Source organism: Pundamilia nyererei, unplaced genomic scaffold (genome assembly GCF_000239375.1).
Source record: "Pundamilia nyererei isolate P.nyererei 1_Seehausen unplaced genomic scaffold, PunNye1.0 scaffold00145, whole genome shotgun sequence".
Classification (NCBI taxonomy): domain Eukaryota; kingdom Metazoa; phylum Chordata; class Actinopteri; order Cichliformes; family Cichlidae; genus Pundamilia; species Pundamilia nyererei.
Window position 1 is genome coordinate 887,578 of NW_005187546.1, and position 22,053 is coordinate 909,630.

Below are 22,053 nucleotides of genomic sequence, written 5' to 3' on the forward strand. Positions count from 1 at the left end.
TTTTTTTTTTTTTTTTTTTTTTTTTTTTTTTTTTTTTTTTTTTTTTTTTTTCTCTTGTACAGAAATGATTTTTCTTTACCTTTTTGTGTTGAATGTTTTGTAACCGTGTCAACCTTCAGCTGTCTGAGTATGTTCTAATGCAAAAGGTGTAAGCGTTAAAATGACGTATACATTTTTGTATGAGAAAGTTTAAAAATCCTTAAATATTTCCTTGGAAAAGGGGGAAAAATTAAAGAATGTTTCTTACTAATTGTTTTTGTCTCATTTTCTTAAACAATTGTTACATAGACTTTTTTTTTTATTTATTTCTCTTTTTTTATAAACATTCCTCATGATTAAATTGACTACTTCTGATTATTTTTGATGTTGTTGAATGGAAAACATGCCTGAAATTATTTATTATAGCAGAGGAATTTAATTTGGTGACTTGGCTTCAAGATCCTCCCATGTTGTTAAATATTGCACTCAATTTCTGTGTATACACCCCCGCAGCCTATAGGAGGATGCTGGGGTGGTGGAAGGCTTGAAACTGCTCCCAGAGGGGGAAGATGGGAAATTCTGAAGCCTAAATGGAAACTTGAGAGTTGTGTTGATTCCCGATTCTTGTGTTATCTGTCCAGCTTGCAGATCTTTTAAAATGCAAAATCATTCAAATCCCACGAGGCTTTCAGAATCAGTTGAGGGGTTGATTGTTTGTTTTCTTTCCTTGTTTTGTTTTTTCCAGAACATGTGTTAAAGCCTTACAAAATTGTGCCTTCATTCTTTAAGTACATGGCACTGTATTGAATATTTGTCTTTTGGGTTTTTAAGAACAGGTGCCACTTTTTTTAAGGGTAAATAAACACATTTGAGCTCTGTTTGAGAACACAGTTAAATCAGTTATATATCCAAAGTGTTGGACATCAGCGTCATGGAATATATTAGACTGGAATTAAAAGCGCAGCAGTGTAACGTCTGTGACATGATTGTTTGTTGGGGCGTTTGGTAAAAAGTCACAGGGAGACCATCCTGTCCCTTTTAACATCATAAATGATCTGACCCTGATGAAAGAGATTACTACCCTGCTGGCTAAATTAACTAATGCTGAACATCAAAGTGTAGAAAAGAAATAATGTGATACTGGTGGAAGTTCCTCTCCCCTGCTGGCTGCATTTACATAGCGTCATATGTAATATCCATGCATGAATTGGAAAAAAATAAAATAAAACAATTTCCTTCGGGGTCAACCTTCAGGATCAATAAAGTTTTATTGAATTGAATTGAATTCTGTTCTATTTATGCAATTTAGAGCGGTGGAGCTACCTTAGGATGAGAGGTGGAGTACACCTTGAGCAGCTCGACAGTCTGTTGCCAACACAGAGGCAGACAACCATTCAGAACATACAAACTACACACACAGAGGCCAAATGGTCGATTCAAACCAGTGACCCTTTTGCTGTGAGGCAACAGTGCTAACCACTATGCAGCCCATTATATTAATATATTTATAGTTTTTAGCTAATCCACTCACCACTGTTTTGGTGAGAAGCCTTTTCCTGTTGGGAAGCGGCACCTCTGCACAGAGCGCAAACAAGCACTGGTATCCTGACTGTTTTATCTTCTGATAATTCACTGGAGAATACTACAAAAAGTTCATTTTGTGCACATTTTCAAGGGCCGTGTCACCATACAGCAGATTAAGCAGAACAAAGTGGATGGATGGATATATTTGTGATTAGTTGCATTTCCATACCTATATTGATACCAGGGTCATTTTTCTAGCTGTGATTTCTTCTAAAACAATCATTTCTTTAATCCTGCAAATGTTAAATGAAGAAACTGCATTGGCGCTTACATGTTCTGTATTAATTCTGGGATCTATTATTTTAAACATACAACACTGATTAAACAATTTTGCATCCTGATAGAGGTTCTCACACACATCCACAGAGCAGGGCCTCGATCAGTCATGCACTGATGCCCAGCCTTTTTCAACCCTTAAATATTCGTGTGGATATATTCCAAAGAAATATCGCAGCATAACTTTGTACTGTAGGACCTGCAATTCAGACGTGTATGGTTTGATTAAATATGCTAAAGTTTCTGTATCACAAAAACATCAGCTATCTCTGAGGGAATCAGATAAGAAGCACTGATTGATTTTATATGCAATGACCTTTATATTTATACGCAGGTTTGGCTTATAAATGTTTGCACTCAGTCGCAGCAGAACTGCTTTAATGTGTAATTTTAGTCTGTAAATGTAATCCCTTTTAAGTACAACATCCAAATTCAAAGTTCCTATATTCTAAGCACAATAATATTCATGTGTTTTGTATTTAATTCAAGCATTACATTCGTGGAAATCATTCCATCTTCCTTTTACATACAGCATAATCCCTCTGCATGTTTTCCCCTCATAAATGAGCCTCCCAAGTTGTTTTCTTCATTTTCTATCATTGTACCACAACATGAAGCCAGGTTAATGTATAAATATTGTTTATTCATGGAATGACAACCATCATATTTTTATTATACCCTTAGGGTATGGAGTTCTTCAATTTAGATCCACACACTAAAGGCAAATCTTAGTTTGCAGCTTTGATTATTTCAAGGCCATAAAAAAAACTTGCCCCATTACACAAAACTAAAAAAGCAATTCCTGAGGTAGAGCAAGTCTCAGTAAAACCCAACACCTTCAGGTTTCACTTTACTGAACAGATTTCATTTGATCCAGATGACACAGGTTCAGGCATCCTGGAGCCGACAGCTCCATCTCCTCAACAATCTTGCTTGACTTCCATTAGACACAAGCCGGGAAGGTGACCATTTGTGCTAGGGGGAGGAAAAAAAGGGAGGAAATGGTTCAGAAATGTATGACTGGAGGGCAGAATGAGGCAGAGACACTGCGGGGTTTCTCACCTGGCGTGTCCGAGCAACACAACCACAGACAAGGTGCCAGCCGGGAGGAATCTGAAGAGCTTCTGCAGGCAGCGGTCTAGCTTCCTCATCACGACATCCATTTGCTGTTCCTACGCATATAAAACATAAGAGTCATCATTATACATGTTCTGTACATCAATAATATTCTGAAAAATCTAATTACCAAAGATGCTTTTAGCTCTCCTAATTGAATTCAATTTTATTTTTATAGCTCCAAATCACAACAGGAATTGCCTCAAAGTGCTTTTTATTGCAAGAAAACTCCAACAATCATATGATTCCCCTATGAGCAAGCTCCTTGGCGACAGTGGGAAGGAAAAACTCCCTTTTAACAGGAAGAAACCTCCAGCAGAGCCAGGCGCAGTCATCTGCACAAACATATTGCAGCATAACTATTACAGGAAATGAACCTATACTGAGATTGGATTCTTATAAAAGAAAAAAACACAATGCAGCACTATCTATATCAACCAATCACACGGAGATATCCTGAAACCACATGATGACATCCATCATACTATGACTCCATTCGTTAAACGTAGCAGCTTATCACGCTCACCATGGGGATCTGGGGATTTTCCACAGGAGGGAGAAATTAATTACTAGTCACATTTCAACTCAATAAAACCTGACCACACGTTCAGAAAGTGTGCAGATAGGAAAGAATAAAAGTAACTAACAGATTCAAATTCCTCTGTAAGACTTTACTATGTTATATTTTTGGTCATATTCTTAATTAGTGAAGTCATCTGTGTGTGATGTTTCTTCTTGGTGTAGCCTTTCCTTTTTCCCTTTTTATTTGGGATTTTTATAGGATGACACAACAGAACTGTGTTATGACCCAGGATGGTTGAAATACTTGTTCAAAGAAAACAACAGTATTGAATTCAGAGCCTTGGAAAAAAAAACCCAAACATTTCAAATGAGACCTTTTTGTGCACATTTCCAGATCAATATTTTTATGCTTGGCTTGACTGGAGTAGCTTTGCATGACTCACAGTTCTGCCCTGTTAGCAGGCCCCGAGTTCAGGCGCTTTCTGAAAACAGGTCGTTTTAACTCCCCTCACTTTCAGGTCAGCTTTTTGATTGGCTTCCCTCTCAACCATTTTTGGCTAGAAAGAAAATTCAAATGGTTCCAAAAAGATGAGAATTATTTTGTCATTTTTACAGCCAAAATTATGAAACAAGTCCAGGCAACCTGTGTCATACACGGGTGATAAAGGGTTAAAAAAAAGAACGATAACCTACTGGAATCACAACAATCTACTCGTTACCTGAGCGCTGCTGTGCCTGTGGGTTGTCTCCTTAATCTCCGCTCCAACCCATGAAGGCAAATGGACCGGTGTCAGCGATGGACAGATGAGGTAGTTCTTCTTCCACAGATCCTCAGAAGAGTTGAGCGCTGCGCGTCTGTCCTCTGAATTCACAAACACTGACAGCCGGACACATTAGACTCTGAAGTGTACGCAAACGTCCCACACAGCACGTGCAACGCGTGATAAATGTAGTTTTCACCTTACCTATGCGTGCATGTCCTGTGGATTCTTTAGGCTTGGCAGATAGGATGACTCTCTTAACTGTGCCAAAGTGGCCAAATGTCTCTCTGACTGACTCCTCACACAGTTCAGATTTAGAGGTATTGAGATGCAACCATTTGTTTATTTTAGCAGGAAGTAGCCCGTTTACTGTTTTCACAGGAGTGACATCTAAGCATTCAGCATCTGACGCATGCCCATTAACTTTTGTGGAAGTGCTGATGCACTCAGTCATACTGTGGTTCATTTTAACAGCGTAGAGGTGACGGGCATTCAGAGCGTCACCCATCAGTGCTTTAAGAGTCACGTCCAGATCTAGCATTGACTCACACACCGGCCTCTGTACCTAGAAAATAACAAGTAGTTGGAGATAATCTGCATAAATGTGGGCCTAACTGCAGCACAAAGGGAATAAATAACAGAAGCAAATGGGAAAAAAAGGAAAAGGAAGAGAGCTACCTTTATACTCTGCCCGAGCACATTAAGGCCATTCAGAGTTTTTACCGCCAGCATCGCTCCCTCCAGCAACTCAAACTCAATCTCTGCGTGTACCTGGGAGATCAAACACTTAAGCATTCAAGCAACGGTGAAGAATTTCGCAGCTCTGGTTTTATAGCGAATTGGTGAAACAATGAAAGCGATGCACACCCTGACCACTGTGTTCAACATCTTGACTTTTCGAACGGCTCCGCAGAAACTGAACAGCTGCTTCACGTCTCCGTCAGAGAAGCCTGTGGGGAACGGCCCAGCAAACACTACGCACATGTCCTGAAGTCTTGAGCAAGTCTGCAGGGAATAAATAGACAGAGTAAATACAAGCAAGCGAATGTCTTCAAAATGATACAAAGCGCTGGCGAAAAGCCTCACCATCTGATGGTGCCGCTCCTGATGAGGGAAGTAACTCTTCAGATGGTTTGACAAGGTGGAAAACTGAAGGACGGAGAAGAACGGCTGCGTTTTCAGATTTCGGAAAGATTTAAGCACCTGGAGAGGGGCGGTGCATAATGAGTTAGGTGTAATTGGGCAGAAGCAAAGCAGGAAGAGTTTACAAGAGGAAAGTGAGGGTAAATATGAAAGAAAAACAATGAACCAATACTTTCACATGTACTGGAGAAGGAGTCAGTAACGTCTAAAAAGCTTTGGGGGGTTCAGTCGAGTGTTTCATTACAGACACAAGAGACATCACCTTACTTCTTACCTCTTTGTCTGAGTTACACTGCTTGTGACTGGAATCTTTTCCTAAAACGGCTACTGAACGTCCAAGTGCGTGTAGCACGTCAGAAAACCTGCACAAGAAGGAAAGACAGAGGACCTGTCAGCAGCAGGTGAACAACTCAATCCATCCACAGTATTCTGAGACGACTTTAATGCCTAAATTTGTTTTCTCATTTCAGACTTTCATAAAGTTGTTCAGTCTTAGCTGGTAGCTGAGGCCACTGGATGGAAAGAGATCCAAAACAAGACAAAAACAGATTACACAGATCAGGAGGCCGATTGCAAATAGTTTCACAGTGTTAAATACCTCTGAAGATAACACAGTGGGTCACATGGGTCAGTTCCTATATGCTTACTGCAGGAGGTTTACATCCTGTTTTAAAACCTACATTTCTTCAAGTGCTTAATTTTCAGGTGTGCAATGCACTGCCTTAACTTGAAGGTTAAAAAAACCCGGACAAAGACACAGTTCACTCAGCTCAGAGCAAACATGAGACAATCCACCCCAGCAGACCTCCAAAATATGTGGACATTAACTACTTGACCTGACCTGCAACACTAAAGTGACATTTGTTATTCTACAATTCCATTTCATCCACTTCTCCTCCGTTTCACCCACTCCAGCGATCACCTTGAAGCTGAATGCAGCAGATTGAGTTTATTCGTTCAGGGTTTTCTCCTTCTCTCTCTCAGTAAATGACAAGCAGGGTCATTTAAGTTATTTGACCTTAAATTATATATATATATAATAATATAAATTTTCTGACCTGCTCCACCTACAGGTTACATCAGGTCACTTTATAATTTGTTAATGCCTGGCTATAAGAAAACCCACACCCTCTGCTGTGTGTGGGGTTTACACATGACGAGAAGGAAGAAAGACTGGATGAGTAATCCCAGCATGGCTTAGTGGATCACTGTGTTTTACGTTTTTAGTCAGACCCATGTTTTTTTTTTTCTTTTTAAGGTTACCCAAACACAAGTTACAGACTGACCTGCACGCTAACAATATAGAGACTGTTGTACCTGTGACTCTGTGAGGGCTCCTCTCTTGTTTCTCTCCACAGCGCCTTCCAGTGAATCTCTAAAACCTGACAGTAAGCAAAGGAAATGTTAGATTATTCCTGTGTGTGTGAGTGTGTGTGTACTTTTCCAAATATGATTTCCTACCTGGCGAGGTCCTGTTTTGATAAAGTACTGGGCCAGCTCCAGGGCTGCCAGAGCATCCTCAGTTGGATGATGACCCAACATATCTTCTGTTTGTATTTTCCTCCTGAGATACGAGTGGAAAATTAGGTTATCGATCACAGTGGGACAGAAATATTTAGAGATAACACGAGAACTCACTTCAGTATGATCCCAGTCAGAACCTTGAGCTTAAACCTTCGCCCACACTCCCTCTTGTACAGCAGTGACGTGTCAATTACATGCTTGTGGATGAGCTGCGGGGCGGGCACAGACGCAACATGGTTTACAGTTCATGTTAATGAAAAAACTGAAGTATTTCTTTTAAGATATTTTCTCTGAAATTACAGGACATGATTACTGCTGGAATAAAGTACTATTTCAGCCAAGTCAAGATGATCATGTTCTAACATTTCTGATAAATGTTAAAAAGCTGCCAATATCCTGCACACAGTGTTTTGTTTTAATAATTTGTTTTTTGTGAGCCATGACTTCATCAGAAGGTTTGAAAGAAATCACTCACTTTCAAAGCTATAAGGTCATGTTCAAGAGAATGGCCCACCAGAACTGCCTCATGTGGCAAAATCCTAATAAGCATTTCTTGAACATCCTGCAGAGTCGTTGTTACTGGTTGCAACATCGCAGGTGTGATACCAGAGAATCTATCAGGAGATACGAGCAGTGTTGGAGAAAGAATTTCATGAATATGTTTCTCTAAGATGTAACATATGACACTGACTGACACAGATTCCTGTACAAACATAATGTGACTCTTAACAATTTATTAAAACTCGAGACCATAAAAAAGCGTGTGTACTTGGTACAGTAGTTGAGAATGTGGTTCGGAGGTTTCACCAGCTCATCCATTAAACACTTCCCATCACCGTCCACCAGAGAAACACGAGTTAGCTCTTTTCCATCTTTTGTTACACACTGAAACATAAAATAAACATAACAGTGAGTGAATGCAAAAACTCAATCATACTAAAAATTGCAGGAAAAAAGCTACAAATCGATGTTATGGATGTAACCTTTTGTGCTGCAGCTGTTATAGGCATAGTCAATGAGATGCTAACACAGGCATGTGAGTGGAAGCTTCCTATTTACAGAGGCACACTGCCCTGCTGGGAAACACTGGGCAAAGAAATGGACATAGTGCTACAGTTTGGTTTTGTTTGTTTGTTTATTTTTAATCTGGGATCTGGTTTTCAAAAGTGTTGGGTAAGTCAAAAATCAGCCACACAATATAGCGCCGTACAGGTTGTTAGCTGTCAGCTGCACCTCTGTGATGCCACCTGATTCCATCGTGGAAAATGGGAAGTGACAAAATATTTTAGTCTCTCACCATTTCACAGTCGATTCCAAAGAGGGGGCTGCTGTCAGTCACACAGTCAGCGCAGTTTGTACACACAAATTCCTCAAAGCCGGGCATTCCTGTTTGAAAACAAATAAACCAACAGGTGAGGAGGAGACGCTGAGCCCACACAACACCATACCACTCATATTCAAGGTCAAAGCTCAAAGTAAATCTCGCCACTCAGCACTCATGTTGAAATGCCCCAGGTTGGCTTATTTTATTTTTCCATCTAATATTTGGTAATTTTGTCACAAGATATAGTTTAAAAAATATCAGATTACTGTTTTAACACACTAAACCCCAAATGGGCCCTGATCCTTCAGAGATCAGTGCTCAGGAGCACAGAATAAAGCTCTGTATGAATGGCTTGTAGTAAAAAGCACCTTGGGTTGTCAGAGTAGAAAAGTGTTAGATAGAAACAAGAAGAAGCCAAGTGCCAATTAAAAAAAAGGATGGAAAACAGAAACAATTGTAATTGATCCCAGTATGAACATCTATTTTTCTTTTCCTTTTTGTTGGATGGCCATGACAACATTAAAAAAAATGCATCGACAGAAAAAAGATCCCTCTCATCTCTTATTTCATGATTTTTTTTTTATTACCAAATGTAATATTTGTAATATTGTGTCAACTCTTAGTTGACACAATATTACAAAGAGAAAAATTCTTACCTTTAACAGGGTAGTTATTCTTGATCATCTCATCCTCTGTGAGAACATATGCTGTGAGTCCTCTCCTCTCGGTCCCAAACACAGTGATGATTGGGTGGTTCTTCATCGCTGCACCAGTGCACAGAAAAAGTGAACACAGGTACAGAGAAGAGCAAAAACCTTACATGAAAACTCAAAAACACCAGAGATCGAATATTCTTCACTTAATGTTACAGTATAATAATATGATGAATATTAATAAGAAAAGATAATAGGAGCTAAATGAATCCATCATCCATCACATGATTCTCACCTTCCTGCAGTTCCTCATCTGGTTTGGAGACAGACAAACTGTCCTGTTTGGGAACTTGACTGGAAAAGATTCCAGATACTACATCTACAGATGATGGCGTGAAGGTGACCCTCTAAAAAAAGTAAGATTTATTTATTTTTTTTGCTAAAGTGCTACGAATATGACTTCACTCATAAATAATTTGATTTGCTGTGTTTATTTTCCCTCTTACAGAAGTGTAGCTGGTCCTGAGGTGCTGCAGACAGAGGTAGTGTTTGTAAAAGTGATTCTGTGTCAGGTCCTCCACAATCACAACATTTACACCTTTAACCTTTCTGTGATGGCGGAGACGGCACCAGCTGGTAGACAGAAAAAAACACATTTTAAATTATTATTATTATGTGAGTATAACGGCACAGTATGAGTTACTGAGGACTCTTTGACACCAGCTGATGGGGTAGATAACACATTACTACTGCAGCTGTTACCTGGGCTTTTTGATGCCACCTGCTTTCCCGAGAGCGGCATACTGCAGCAGCTCTGTCAGTTCATTCAGGGCGATCGGTTGCTGAAGGCAGTCAGGCAATACCGAAACCCTTGGCAAGCAAGAGGCAGGTCCACACTGCAGCACCTCATCATCTCGCTGTTCAGTTTTGAATCTCTTAGCCTCCTCCTGAGCTGTGTGGGTGCTGTTTTTCCTTTTCTTTGCTTTGCACTTTGCAACTGTGGAAGACTCCATGTTCCAGCCAATTATATTTACACTGGAAGGCAAACCAAAAACATATTTCAGTTTGGGTAGAGCTAAGACTTACTGATGCTCCTTTTTAAATGTGCAATGTTTGTAGGTTCAAATAAGTGCAGAGCAATGCAGCCTTGTTCTGTAGAGCTGGAGCTCAAACTTTAGAGTTACTAATATAGCTGTGGGCATTAAAAACAGCTAAGAATCACACGCTGTCAGTGAGCTTTTTCATTTTCATGTTTACTTAATTTTGGAGATGGTAATTGTTCGTTGAACTGTATTTTAGACAGGCAGTTTAAACCAAAATAAAATACAGAAAGACAATACTACGTTTACAGCACATTACCCAGAGCTGGGGAACTGAAAACACAGCGAAGCCATTTGTTATCAACAAAAGTTCAGTTTCACAAATTAAAGTGCTCATAAATGCTGGTTCAGCGGACGACTTTCTTATTCTTCTCTTTCTGGTTAGTTAGTTTATTTATATCAGAGTCACAGTTACACAGGAAATCCCAACCTAGCTGAAATTTTAGTTTAAATCAAATTTGAAGTCCGGTATACGCGTGAGATGTATAATAAGGGTAAAATTGGGTAAATACCACACGCCATAGGTCCGGTTTGGTCCAAAATTATATGTTTCTACCAATATCTTCAGTTAGTAACACATGGCTAAAGCATGTGTTACTAGTTTTGTCTTGTAAGTGCAAATAAAAACAGGTACTAGCACTACTTCCTGTCTGTAACTTTAAAAATAAAACACGAGTAGCTACGGCTATGTGCATGTAGCAGAATTGTTGTTTATAGATTAGCATTTTCTAGTTAGTTTTTAATTTTTATTCCATTTTGGCTTTTTTGTTTAAAATTGAGCTTGATTTCAGTTAGTTTCCAGGGGGAATTTTCTTTGTTTTAATTTAGTTATTGTTATTTAATGTTTAGATTTGTTTGCTAATGGTTTCAGTGTTATTTTTCACAATTTTTTCAATTATTATTGTATGAAGCACATATTTCAGGGGCAAGCTTCAGGAAAATCAGCAAAGTTACTACAATGAAAACACAGCACTTTTTAAAAGCAGCTGGCTCACAGGCATGCAGACAACCACAATCTCAGTATACACGACGTCAGTGCCTCATCAAGCATGTTGTAATAAAGTTTTTACCAAACAGATACTAAAACAGGATATTTCATCTATAGTTTTTATTCTTTTTGTTTTAAACATTTTTCGAGTTCACAAAACCGTTTCTGATCGTTTAATTTGACGTTTTTAAGTCGTTTTTATTTTTGTTTAAGTTTTTACAAAAGTGGAGTATTTTTCACACATTTAGTCTTAGATTTTGTTCAGTTTTTTGTTAACTATATAACAACCTAGCTGCTTTGAGTGTTAAGAGGTCTTTTATTTTGATAAGAAATCGTAAGACGGCAACAGAAGCTCGACTATTTTTGACTCTACAGTGATGCCTGCCGACTTGCAGGCTTAAATAATCGAGCTCGGAGCTACAGATGCCGTTTTGAAAGAAACAGCGCGAATTCCCCGAGTTTTCAATTAATGGCTAAAGTCAAGCTCCTGCTATAGTTCACAGTTTCTCATAGAAAGACGGTCGCGGAAACATCACCGTGGCAAAATTAAATAACAGCTATGACCACAAAGAAATTGGCGAAGTAAGTAAAATTAGCCTGTTTGCTGGCTTATCTGCTAACCTAAACAAACTGAACAAAGGAATGTGTTTTGAAAGCAACGAATAAGTTTATGTCGATTACAAGTTACGTTTTTCAATATTGTTTTAGATAAATGCTATAAGTACATCTGCGAGGACAGCGTATTCAGTTAAAAGTAGAATTGTGGTTCACTGTAAACGTTAAATTCAGGTGTTGTTACGATATACACACTATTTTATCTTCGTCCCTTCGCAGGGAATTAGGATTGTTGAGACAGCGGAGCAAGTCCTCTGTGTCGAAGAAATCTGTGGTATCAAGTGAGTATGCCACGTTCAAATCGGATTTGTTTGACAGTTGATTTTTTTAAACACTGGATCATGGCTGTGAAAACTGTCTGGTTCTTTCAGATCAAATATTTTCTTATCTGATTGTGATCGACTTTGAGTCCACTTGCTGGAGAGAGAAAAACAACCGCAGCCAAGAAATTAGTAAGGAGCAGATTTAACATTCACAGTTTACATCCGGGTGATGTCCTTACTGTTTTAACACCGGCCCATCTTTTCTTTCTTCCTCCCTGCAGTCGAGTTTCCTGCTGTTCTGCTGAACACGTCCACGGGGGAGATGGAGTCTGAATTTCACACTTATGTTCAACCCCAGGAGCACCCCATCCTGTCTGACTTCTGCACTGAGCTGACTGGGATTACACAGGTGTCTGCAGCAAACACGTTTAAAAATGCCAGCATGCTCTGTGTTACATTACAACCAACTCTTATTTCTCTCTTGTACAGATGCAGGTTGAAGCAGGGATCCCGCTTCAGATCTGTCTCTCGCGGTTCAGCCGTTGGCTCCAAAACCTTCAGCTCGAAATGGGAGTGGCCTTTGCCAACAAAGACCAGAGATGTTCGGGACCATCTCAAAAGCTGTGTACTTTCCTCACGTGGTCAGGTAAAAGTTCTCAGTATATTGGTCTACACATCTGTAAGCTCAGCATTGCTATGAATTGACATTGGTGAACCACTGGGGTCTCAATTGTATTTTTAAACTAGCTATAGAGAACCATTTAATCTGCTCATTTACTGCAGTTCTTAAGACTATTTAAGGTATTAAATGGTATAAAATGAGCAAAAGTGCACTGAAATTTGTGTTCTTTGGTCTCTGCTGGGTGTCAGACTGGGATCTTGGAGTTTGTCTGCAGTACGAGTGTAAACGCAAACAGCTTCATAAACCTGATGTTCTCAACAGCTGGATAGACCTGAGAAGCACATACCGGGTAAGAGTTTCAAAGGCGTCTTTGTTTATTGTATGTTTTATTTAAGCATAAAATGTTTAAATGGGTGTCAGTTTTAAGGTAAAAGCACAAAGACTAGAATACAGATTTAAGTGAGTCCAAAAAGGCATATCTTATGGAGTAAAAGGAGTACATAAGATGTCACAGACTGTGTAATTGAGCTGATTTACTCTAATTACCTCTGCTCATGTGGTTGTTTCTCTAACTTCTTTTTGTTTTTCCAGCTTTTTTACAACAGGAAACCCAAAGGCCTGAATGGAGCTCTTCAGGATCTCGGAATACAGTTTTCGGGCAGAGAACATTCTGGTATGTGACCAAGTGTAGATAATTCTGTATTACACACGACCATCAACCTAACGGCCTAACCCTTCTTTGTTTTCTCTCTCAGGTTTAGATGATGCCCGAAACACAGCTCAGCTGGCAGCAAGAATGATGAGGGATGGGTGCATAATGAAGGTTACTAGGAGCCTGGAGAGGGTGAGTGGCCAGCCGATGTCGCCCTTAACGAACCCCAACTCTGGAAATCCTAGCATCCCTCATCATCTTCCAAATTTAAAAGCTCTGTGAAGATAATAATATAAAGGAAATTTGCTCTGTGCAAAAACATTTTGATTGTGGACATTTTTTTAAAAATGTTGTACTGATTTAGATTTTATTTATTAATAAAATTATATCTTTAAGTTTGTATTTTGTGTGCTTGGAGAGAAGACAACATTAGAACTAAGTATACTATATTGCCAAAGGTGTTTGCTCGTCTGCCTTCACACACATATGAACTTTAGTGACGTCCCATTTTTAATCCAAAGAGGTTTATGTCAGTTCACCCTTTGTAGCTGTGATAGCTTCAGCTCTTCTGGGAAACCTTTCCACTGGGTTTAGGACTGTTTATGGGAATTTCTGACCGTTGTCTGGAATCACATTTGTAAGGTCAGACACTGATGTTGGATGAGAAGGCCTGGCTCGGAGTTTCTACACTAACTTATCCCAAAGGTGTTCCATTGGGTTCAAGTCAGGACTCTGTGCAGGCCATTCTTTCACACCTGCATCCATGGAAATAACTGGAAAACCTGAGTTTGGAAATCCAATTATTTTGCTGGCTGAGGGAATGCTTTTGGCAATATAGTTTATGTAACTCAGAAGAAGTGCTTCCAGAGTTAATTTGATAGTTAATGGGTTGTACCATTCAGATACTGATTTAAAATCTTCTCTGTGTCCTGTAGACCCCGGTGATGGCCAAACCAGTGTTTGGAAACACTTCCTGTCCTGCAGACAAGAAAGAAAAACCTAATGAGAATGAAAAGAAAAATGCAGTCATCCGTAGCAAACACTCATCATTTAAAATTCCCCTCAAAGCTTGTCAAAAACAACCATGTCCCGAGGAGATTGCTCAAAACTTTGCCACAGAGAAAAACCCAAGCTCCGTTTACAAATCTGCTCAAATCTGTCAAAGCCTGATCTCACCAAAGACTCTTCTGAACGGCACGATGGCGCCGCTGTTGAGGCACGGCAGGAAATCAGTCACAGCAGAGGCTGCCCCTAGCCTTTCCACCTCAGTTGTTACAAACTGTGTTTCTCCCCAGAATAACAATAGCAGTCTTATTCTGTGTTCCACTACCGTGAGCTGCTTTTCAAATCAGTCTCCACCAAACTGGGCCTCAAAAACAGAAGCAATGCTAGGATCCACGGAGAAAGAGGAGGGTGCGGAGCTTTTAGTGGAAACTGAGGAGAGGTGCGGCTCATATGACGACGTGGTGTTGGAGGGTGATGTTAATGAAGCAAATGATGAATGTGATGCAGAGTACATGTCCGAGTTTGATAGTGGATCTTATAATTGGTTAGAGCAGCATACTTCACATTCAGCAGGAAGTCGGCTCACTTTGAATGATGATATGAGAGAATCAACTGGAAAGAGCTCTAAAATGCAAAAGATTACCACAGATTCTACCAGTAAACGTCAAAAATCTCATTGTTGTATCTTAACAGCAATGAACAACAGAACAACAACAGAAACGATGCATTCAGTGACCTCAGATATTTATTTTGCTGTGCCTAAAACTGTTAACATTGGTAAATCAAATCAGTGCAACACAGGACTTAGAACCTCCCTCCAACTTCACAAAACATCTTATGTTCCCACTAAGAACTGTTCGATTAGGCCTAATCCTTTTGTCCCAGAAAAAACCTCCACCCCCAACACGTCCTTTGCCCGGCCCAAACCCGCCATCACACAAATCCCAAAACATAAAGACACTCTGAGATCCTCCTTTACCATCTACACCGAGCCGGCCAAACAAGCTACAGCTCCCTTGCGTCCTTCCTCACACGGCAGTGTCCTCTCCTCTTTGTCAACCAACGCTCTCCCCTCTCGTGCCGACCGTTCCATCATTTCTGTGAGAGGAGCTCAGAAGATCACTTCTCCACTGTGCGCGTGCGGCCGTCGTGCAAAGCGTCAGGTCGTGTCAAACGGCGGTCCAAACCACGGTCGAGGGTTTTATTGCTGCCCAGTCCGCCGATCGGGCAGCGGAGGACGGATGGAGAAAGGGTGCGAGTTTTTTAAGTGGGAGTCGGCCGTGATGAAGAGCGCATCAGCGGCCGCTCCTGCTGTCGGATCCTCTGTTTCACTCTGTCAGCTCAACTCCACTGTGTCCCATCGTCCAGCCCACACGTCACTGCTAAGGAAAAGCTACTGAAATCCTCCATCATACATTAGTACAGGGGTAGGCAACTCCAGGCCTCGAGTGCCGGTGTCCTGGAGGTTTTAGATGTGCCCATGATCCATCACAGCTGATTTAAAGGGCTAAATGACTCCTCAGCATTTCTTGAAGTTCTCCAGAGGCCTGGTAATGAACTAATCATTTGATTCAGGTGTGTTAACCCAGGGTGCGATCTAAAACCTGCAGGACACCAGCACTCGAGGCCTTGAGTTGCCTACCCCTGCATTAGTATTATTGGTGGAAAGGCTAGTATTATGGCATCAATGCCAATCAATATCACAAACTAACCACCTCTGATTACCAGTTTTAATTAACTCTTTATATAAATATAGGCATTTATATACATTTGTAACTTTACATACTTGTTAATAATTTCAAACTGAATTTCTGTTATCACTGTGGTCCACCTGGAGAACCTTTGAGACACACCAGGGGGACCTGGCCCACGTGTTTGGGAAACACTGGATTCATTCATTACTACACTGATCAATAACTGGGGCCACTCAAAAGAGAAAATAATTTATTTTTATGTTGTTTATATTAAATATATTTTTTAATTTGAATCAAGGATCCATTAAATTATTTTATAATAATAAAGTTGATTATATTTGTCTGCAGGTAGAGAGGAACCATGATCTTTAACAGAGTATAGAAAGTATTGACCACCAGAAGGCAACTTCTCTGTTGGTGTTTAGAATATCACAAAAACAACTAGCTGGTATAAGCAGAGTGTGGAAAAAGTAACTACATATAACAAATGTTAGGGAATTCTGCTTGTATTGCATTTTTGAAATAAATATCAGCTAATGTATCAGAATATTGGCTTTTTATATCGCTAAATATTGGTAGAAGCATTAGTCCTAAAAATTGGTCAGGTCACGTTTGAATCTGTAGGAGCCAGAACTCAGGCTGAGTTTTAGTAGCTCAAATAATTCACTCAATGACAAGCAATTCAGTGTATAACTGTTGTGTAATTAGTTTGGTTAAAATTCTGTCTCTCTCCATTAATATGAAAATATTATTAAAAATGTGAGACTGTTCATTTCTTTGTAAGCTAGCAAACTTACAGATTCACCTGCGGTTGAAATAATTATTTCCTCGACTATTTCCACTGTGACATAACCTACTGGTTACAGATGGTCCCAGTTTGAAGTTTAAGCTTCCAGTTGAGTGTTGCCACCACTACAAAAAATCAGATGTGACAAGGAAAGGCAGGTCTGACTGTCAAACCACACACTGGCTAATGACTTCTGACTGACAGCTCATTAGGTAATAATAATGTGGTTTTTAAGATAATCTCATGACCAAAATTTAAAAAAAAAAAGACGACTTTATTTATTCAATGTGTTCCAAAATGAGTGACTGAGCCCATAAACTCGAGAGGTCATGTCATGGTGATTTTTCCATAGACTTCAATAGGGCTGGATGTCTTTTTTGGAACCACCGGCATCGCCTTCTAGTGGCTTTCAGATAGTGTTCAGGGTTTTTTTTTTATACTATCACATAATCTACATGTGATAGTATAATTTTTTTTATACCATCTATGGTTCTATTCAATTCAATGCAATTTCAATTCATTTTTATTTATATAGCACCAAATCACAACAAAAGTTGCCTCAAGGCGCTTCATAGATACAGAGGAAAAACCCAACAATCATATGACCCCTTATGAGCAAGCACTTTGGCGACAGTGGGAAGGAAAAACTCCCTTTTAACAGGAAGAAACCTCTGGCAGAACCAGGCTCAGGGAGGGGCGGCCATCTGCTGTGACCGGTTGGGGTGAGAGAAGGAAGACACTCACCCCTAGTGTTGGCTAAAAGAAATCAGTAACTCTTGTGTAACATTGTCTGTGAAATTGAGTTATTTGTAAACACTGATTCCTGATATAAATTACATGGGTGGAAACTCTTTAACACTTATTCATTCAGGATGTACTTTAGCATTGTTTTGGAATGATTTCGAGTTTGACCCCCCTCCCCCAAATATATATCAACCTTATAATGATTATTATTATTTACCAAATACATTTTTTAAATATATGGGTTTTTTTCTTGTCAAACAATATAATGTACAATAGCAATTTTAACAGAAAAAAGATTGTGAACAAGAACAAATGTTTACTGTGACAACATTGTAAATAAAGTTGGGGTTTTTTTTAAGTTATTTTGTATTATTTTAAGAATGTGGTCATTTTTTTGGAAATCTGATACGGTGTCCTAGAGTAGCGTAGTTTAACACGCGGCCAGAGACTTTTGTCCCTCCTGACACGCCGTACAGGATGACCAACAAACGTGCACGGAGACCTCCTTTCTTGGAACGGCTATGGTTTGAACGCACGTGAGGGGGGAAAAGGCTGCACCAGTCCGTCAACTTCACTCGGTGTTTATATTGTTGCTGCAGGTTTAAAATCTCCGACAGTTCGTGTTGAGCTTACGGCTAATACAGGCGAGGAGGTACAATCAAAACAAACACAAAACAGGTAGCCGATAAGCTAGTGAGCCTCCAAACTCCCGGTTTTAGTTCTGTATCTGAAAGCGCTCTGGAAACATGTCAGCCGTGCAAAACGAATCCAGGAAACGGAGCAAGAAGCGCTTTATGGCCGGCCACCACAGCAAGCGGTGGAAGGGCTCCCGGGAGCTGGAGGTGGGCATGCAGGGGATCCTCATCACATGCAACATGAACGAGAGAAAGTGCACGGCGGAGGCCTTGAATCTGCTCGGTGAATACGCAGACAAGCTCTATGGTCTCGAGCAGGTAAGTTTACATTGTTTACATGATTGGATCAAAGGCCTCCGACGAGCAGTGTTTGGGGCTAATATGCTGGATGGTTTGAGTTAAACTAGGATTTAGCTTGCTCTGTTAATGGAGTAAGGGAAAAGCAACGACCTCATACAAGCTATAATGAATATGTGAAGAACAAATGGCTGGTTTCGGTGTTTCCACATGTGATTGCTTCTTTTCTCATGTTTTACGTTACTGGAAATGCTTTTGTGTTCCACATGCGTAAAACGAGAAGCACACATGTTGCTTTTTCGTATCACTTGTACTTTTTTGTGTGTTTTTAATGCTCTACATTCAGTAATTTTCTGTGCTTATTATTCTCTTAGTGTAGTTCTTTGATTTAACTTGTGTCAAGGCAACATACAAAGTAAGAATGGCATTGCCCAGCGTAACCTCTGTGTTTTGCAGTGTGCATATATGACAAAAAAGTTGACTTGATTCTTGCTCACAGCTTCAGGAAAATACGGGGAGCAGCAGTGAAGAAGAGGAGGCTGAAGAAGAAGATGTTGATGTTGCCCTGAAGAAAGAAGTGGCCCAGCTGCGAGCATCAGAAACTAAACAGGAGAGGCGCTTCCAGGCACTCGACAGCGGAGCAAACAACGTGATCTTCATCAGAACTCAGAATATCGGTAAAGCTTTTTGTAGTTGATGCGAGTCTGTCTTTCAGTGTTTTTGTTTGGGCTTTTTTTTTCTGACTTTTGTTTTATTTTGTTTTTCCGTAGAGTCTGATAAACTGGTTCATCATATCCTGTCAGATCTCCATACTACAAAGAAGAAAAAGTCACGTGTCATCCTTCGAATGTTGCCAGTAAGTAGCTTAGTTGCGAGTCTCGATGTGCATATGCGTTTGAATTGATGCAGGATAGAGAGATGCCGCCGTACTGTAAGTCGAGGGGTTGTTGAATCATCTGAGCATTCACATAACTGAAGCTCTAAAATAGTGCTTTTAAAATGAGCTATTATTTGATATTGATGCATTATGACAACAACAGTAAAACCCTTGGGGGTTTTTTTTTCTTTCTTCTTTCAGGTAACTGGAACCTGCAAAGCTTTTCAGGAAGACATGGTGAAATATCTGACCACTTTCCTGGAGCCTTGGTTCAAAACTCCAAGCTGTGCTACCTACCAGATTGCGTTCAAGGCTCGCAACAGCAACCACAACAAGCGAGACGAAATCATCAAATCTATCGCAGGTAGGCTCGTTCATTTTCCATGTTTTTCATGGCTGCCGGTGCCCGTGCTAAAGGAAACTAACTCCTTTCAAATCCGACTGTTTTACAGGCCTTGTGGGGAAGATGAACCCTAAGAACAAAGTGGATTTGACAAACCCTGAACTGACAATCATTGTGGAGGTCATCAAGACAGTGTGTTGCCTCAGTGTGGTAAAAGACTATACGCTGTACAGAAAGTACAACGTTCAGGAAGTGGTGAAAGATGACATATTGAAGCCTGACGTGACCACAGCAAAAGCAGACGCAGACACAAGCGATCAGACGGAGAAACCCGATGCGGGAGAGACTGACAGAAGAGAGACGAAGGGCGAAGAAGACAAGGGCACGAGTGTTTCAGAGAAGGGGGAGGGTGATGAGGGTGAAGGTGGGGGGAGTGAAAGCTCACACTGAAGAAAATCGTTGAGGAAATACCGTTTAATTTTCTTTGTAGTGCCGTGCTTTTGTTTTAAATGGACTGGTTTGTCAACATCATGAACTCCGTAAACATCACAAACGATTCTAATATAATTTAATATTTGGGGTTTTTTAATATTCATGGGGATATCTGGCATCCATTATCACCTTTATTGAGTTGTACATTTCAAATGGGAGAATTTTTTAATTGATGTTACAAACTATTTGTAGCTGCTCAAAGTTTTTGGTTTGTCTTTTTGTTTGTTTGTTCTTTTAAATGGTTAATTTGACTTTTAATTTCAGTGTGTTTTTATTACTCGCTTAAAAATGGACTTTTCTTCAAGTTAACAGGCATCACTCCTAGTACCTGTTACTGTTGTGTAACTTGTTTCCTATATTCGTCCCTGCTGCCCGTGTGTTTAACTGGTTCCTCACGTATCCTTCATTTAGTTCGTGGTGCTCTCTGTTCTGCTCATTGGCACAATAAACAGAACGAAGTGGAGGAGAGTGAGCAGGTTAGAAATGGCATACATATAAACTCTGTATGGTGTGTTACACTTAGAAAGTGTAGATACTTCTTTAGCAGTTCTTTTGTGCTCCACAAGATGGAGATAAAACATCATTTTCCAGAGTACTGACTGTTACGTGATAATTGTGCTATCCTCTAAATGGATATTTGTAGCTATACTGCGTACTGTTGTTTTCTTTTAAAAATTATTTTAGGAGAAACAGACTTGCGTTTGTTTTAGTCTTGAATACTACATAATCCTACTTGAATACTCCAGGCTGTACCTACCGTTTAAAATATAAAACACTTCATATAAGAGAGTAACATCTTATTACAGAATACATGAAGAGTATAACCTGTTACACAGACAAATTTTATATGAGTGCAGTTTTTTCTTTTGGCGTCAGCTGGAGCGACGCCAGCAGAGGAAGAAATATTTCAGCCATTCTAGTGCTTGATTGATATCGTGCAGTTGAGAACAAATTAATCTCCGGTCTGAAGGTGCGGTCCTACCTGTGAGTACTTGTTATTCATGCATTAAGTTTCTAATGAATACTGACTACTCCCGTGCAGTGTGTCAAGTGCATTGTTTAGAACACTGCAATAAACAACTGATACTGGGAAGAAAGTACGGGTGGGCTGTGAGAGGCACCGACTCTCACATAAGCTGGGTTTTTTTTGGGTTTTTTTTTTCATTTCTATATTATCAGGTCCCAAAGGTAATTGCTCCTACACCTAAGTCAAACAGCCCGTGTTACTTATGTGTCATGCAAATATAACATGATCCATTTTGTAACCAGATACAGTGTAGATGGCATTGTCTAAGTGAAGGTGTGCTCTCAATGTGGCTCACGCAGGTCCGTGAGTCAGTAGGTTTAACAAAAACAGAAAAAGTCTGTAATTAGGAGCAACCCACATCCTAATTAAGTCAATGTCACGAGGAAGCATATTCAGACATTTTGATAACCTGTAAGCTATAAATGCAAAAGTCTGTCGTGCAGTCCTGTGAAATACTAAGTACAGCCTCACTGCTTCCATAGGAATTAAGAGGGTAATAGCAGCCAGGTGCTGTTAGTTAAATGTACTTGATTAACTGAAAATCAGAGTGTGATCACCTCTGTAGAAGCAGATGTGTGAACAGTTTGCTGGTCTGGAGGAGACGTAGAGCCACAGCCTGCAGGAGTCGACACTCAAATTCAGCCCAAGAGCGTCCAATGTTCAGAGGGAATAAAAGCAGCAAGAGCTACAGTGCTTAGCAATTTATTAGGCCGTCAACCAATGTAAGGTTTATGCCACAGTTAACAGTATTGGTAAATAATTTTTATGTTTTTGTAATGGTTAAACTACCAGTATGTGCAAGCTCTTTAATCAAAGTTTTTAAAGCAAAAAATATGATTATTGTTGAAAATTAATTTTCAGATTTACTGCTTTACAAAAATGGAAAGAAACATAGTAAAGCACAATATTATTTTTTGATTAAGATGCCAAAATAGAGGTATTTACTCGTATTCCTGCACAGAAAGATGTGTTTTTGCGGTTGAATGTTATGCTTGATTAATCGCTGACTTCTAGCTCAAATTTGGTAAAA

At 39.8% G+C, this 22,053-nt stretch overlaps 3 protein-coding genes across 3 annotated transcripts; 2 read left to right on the forward strand and 1 right to left on the reverse strand.

Moving 5' to 3' along the window:
* Positions 1–2,482: 2,482 nt before the first annotated feature.
* Positions 2,483–12,105, reverse strand: rexo5 (RNA exonuclease 5). Its single transcript, XM_005744549.1, has 19 exons — positions 12,088–12,105; positions 9,645–9,917; positions 9,389–9,515; positions 9,178–9,289; positions 8,886–8,993; positions 8,203–8,291; positions 7,675–7,790; positions 7,381–7,519; positions 7,020–7,114; positions 6,843–6,945; positions 6,699–6,763; positions 5,656–5,743; positions 5,325–5,441; positions 5,106–5,243; positions 4,917–5,009; positions 4,443–4,803; positions 4,197–4,354; positions 2,902–3,011; positions 2,483–2,814 (listed from the first exon to the last, which is right to left on the reverse strand). The coding sequence occupies exons 2-19, from the start codon at positions 9,893–9,895 to the stop codon at positions 2,760–2,762; spliced, it is 2,325 nt and encodes a 774-aa protein (XP_005744606.1). The 5' UTR covers positions 9,896–9,917; positions 12,088–12,105; the 3' UTR covers positions 2,483–2,759.
* On the forward strand, positions 11,338–13,481 carry eri2 (ERI1 exoribonuclease family member 2). The gene is made up of 8 exons (XM_005744548.1): positions 11,338–11,552; positions 11,805–11,866; positions 11,957–12,037; positions 12,130–12,257; positions 12,338–12,494; positions 12,719–12,819; positions 13,062–13,143; positions 13,226–13,481. The coding sequence occupies exons 1-8, from the start codon at positions 11,530–11,532 to the stop codon at positions 13,402–13,404; spliced, it is 813 nt and encodes a 270-aa protein (XP_005744605.1). The 5' UTR covers positions 11,338–11,529; the 3' UTR covers positions 13,405–13,481.
* A 4,273-nt stretch (positions 13,482–17,754) lies between these two features.
* thumpd1 (THUMP domain containing 1) lies at positions 17,755–20,642 on the forward strand. Its single transcript, XM_005744550.1, has 5 exons — positions 17,755–18,305; positions 18,784–18,961; positions 19,055–19,140; positions 19,363–19,525; positions 19,614–20,642. Exons 1-5 carry the CDS (start codon positions 18,099–18,101, stop codon positions 19,952–19,954), a joined length of 975 nt encoding a protein of 324 aa, XP_005744607.1. The 5' UTR covers positions 17,755–18,098; the 3' UTR covers positions 19,955–20,642.
* Positions 20,643–22,053: the final 1,411 nt, after the last annotated feature.

Excerpts from the sequence above, each read along its gene's own strand:
- rexo5 (XM_005744549.1), bottom strand. The coding sequence starts at position 9,895 with ATGGAGTCTTCCACAGTTGCAAAGTGCAAAGCAAAGAAAAGGAAAAAC. Across the intron at positions 7,115-7,380 it reads ATGACCTTATAGCTTTGAAA|CTCATCCACAAGCATGTAAT; the intron begins GTGAGTGATTTC and ends CCCGCCCCGCAG. Across the intron at positions 6,946-7,019 it reads CTGACTGGGATCATACTGAA|GAGGAAAATACAAACAGAAG; the intron begins GTGAGTTCTCGT and ends CTCGTATCTCAG.
- eri2 (XM_005744548.1), top strand. The coding sequence starts at position 11,530 with ATGACCACAAAGAAATTGGCGAA. Across the intron at positions 12,258-12,337 it reads AGCTGACTGGGATTACACAG|ATGCAGGTTGAAGCAGGGAT; the intron begins GTGTCTGCAGCA and ends TCTCTTGTACAG. Across the intron at positions 12,820-13,061 it reads ACCTGAGAAGCACATACCGG|CTTTTTTACAACAGGAAACC; the intron begins GTAAGAGTTTCA and ends TTGTTTTTCCAG.
- thumpd1 (XM_005744550.1), top strand. The coding sequence starts at position 18,099 with ATGTCAGCCGTGCAAAACGAATCCAGGAAACGGAGCAAGAAGCGCTTT. Across the intron at positions 18,962-19,054 it reads CATCAGAACTCAGAATATCG|AGTCTGATAAACTGGTTCAT; the intron begins GTAAAGCTTTTT and ends GTTTTTCCGTAG. Across the intron at positions 19,141-19,362 it reads TCATCCTTCGAATGTTGCCA|GTAACTGGAACCTGCAAAGC; the intron begins GTAAGTAGCTTA and ends TTCTTCTTTCAG.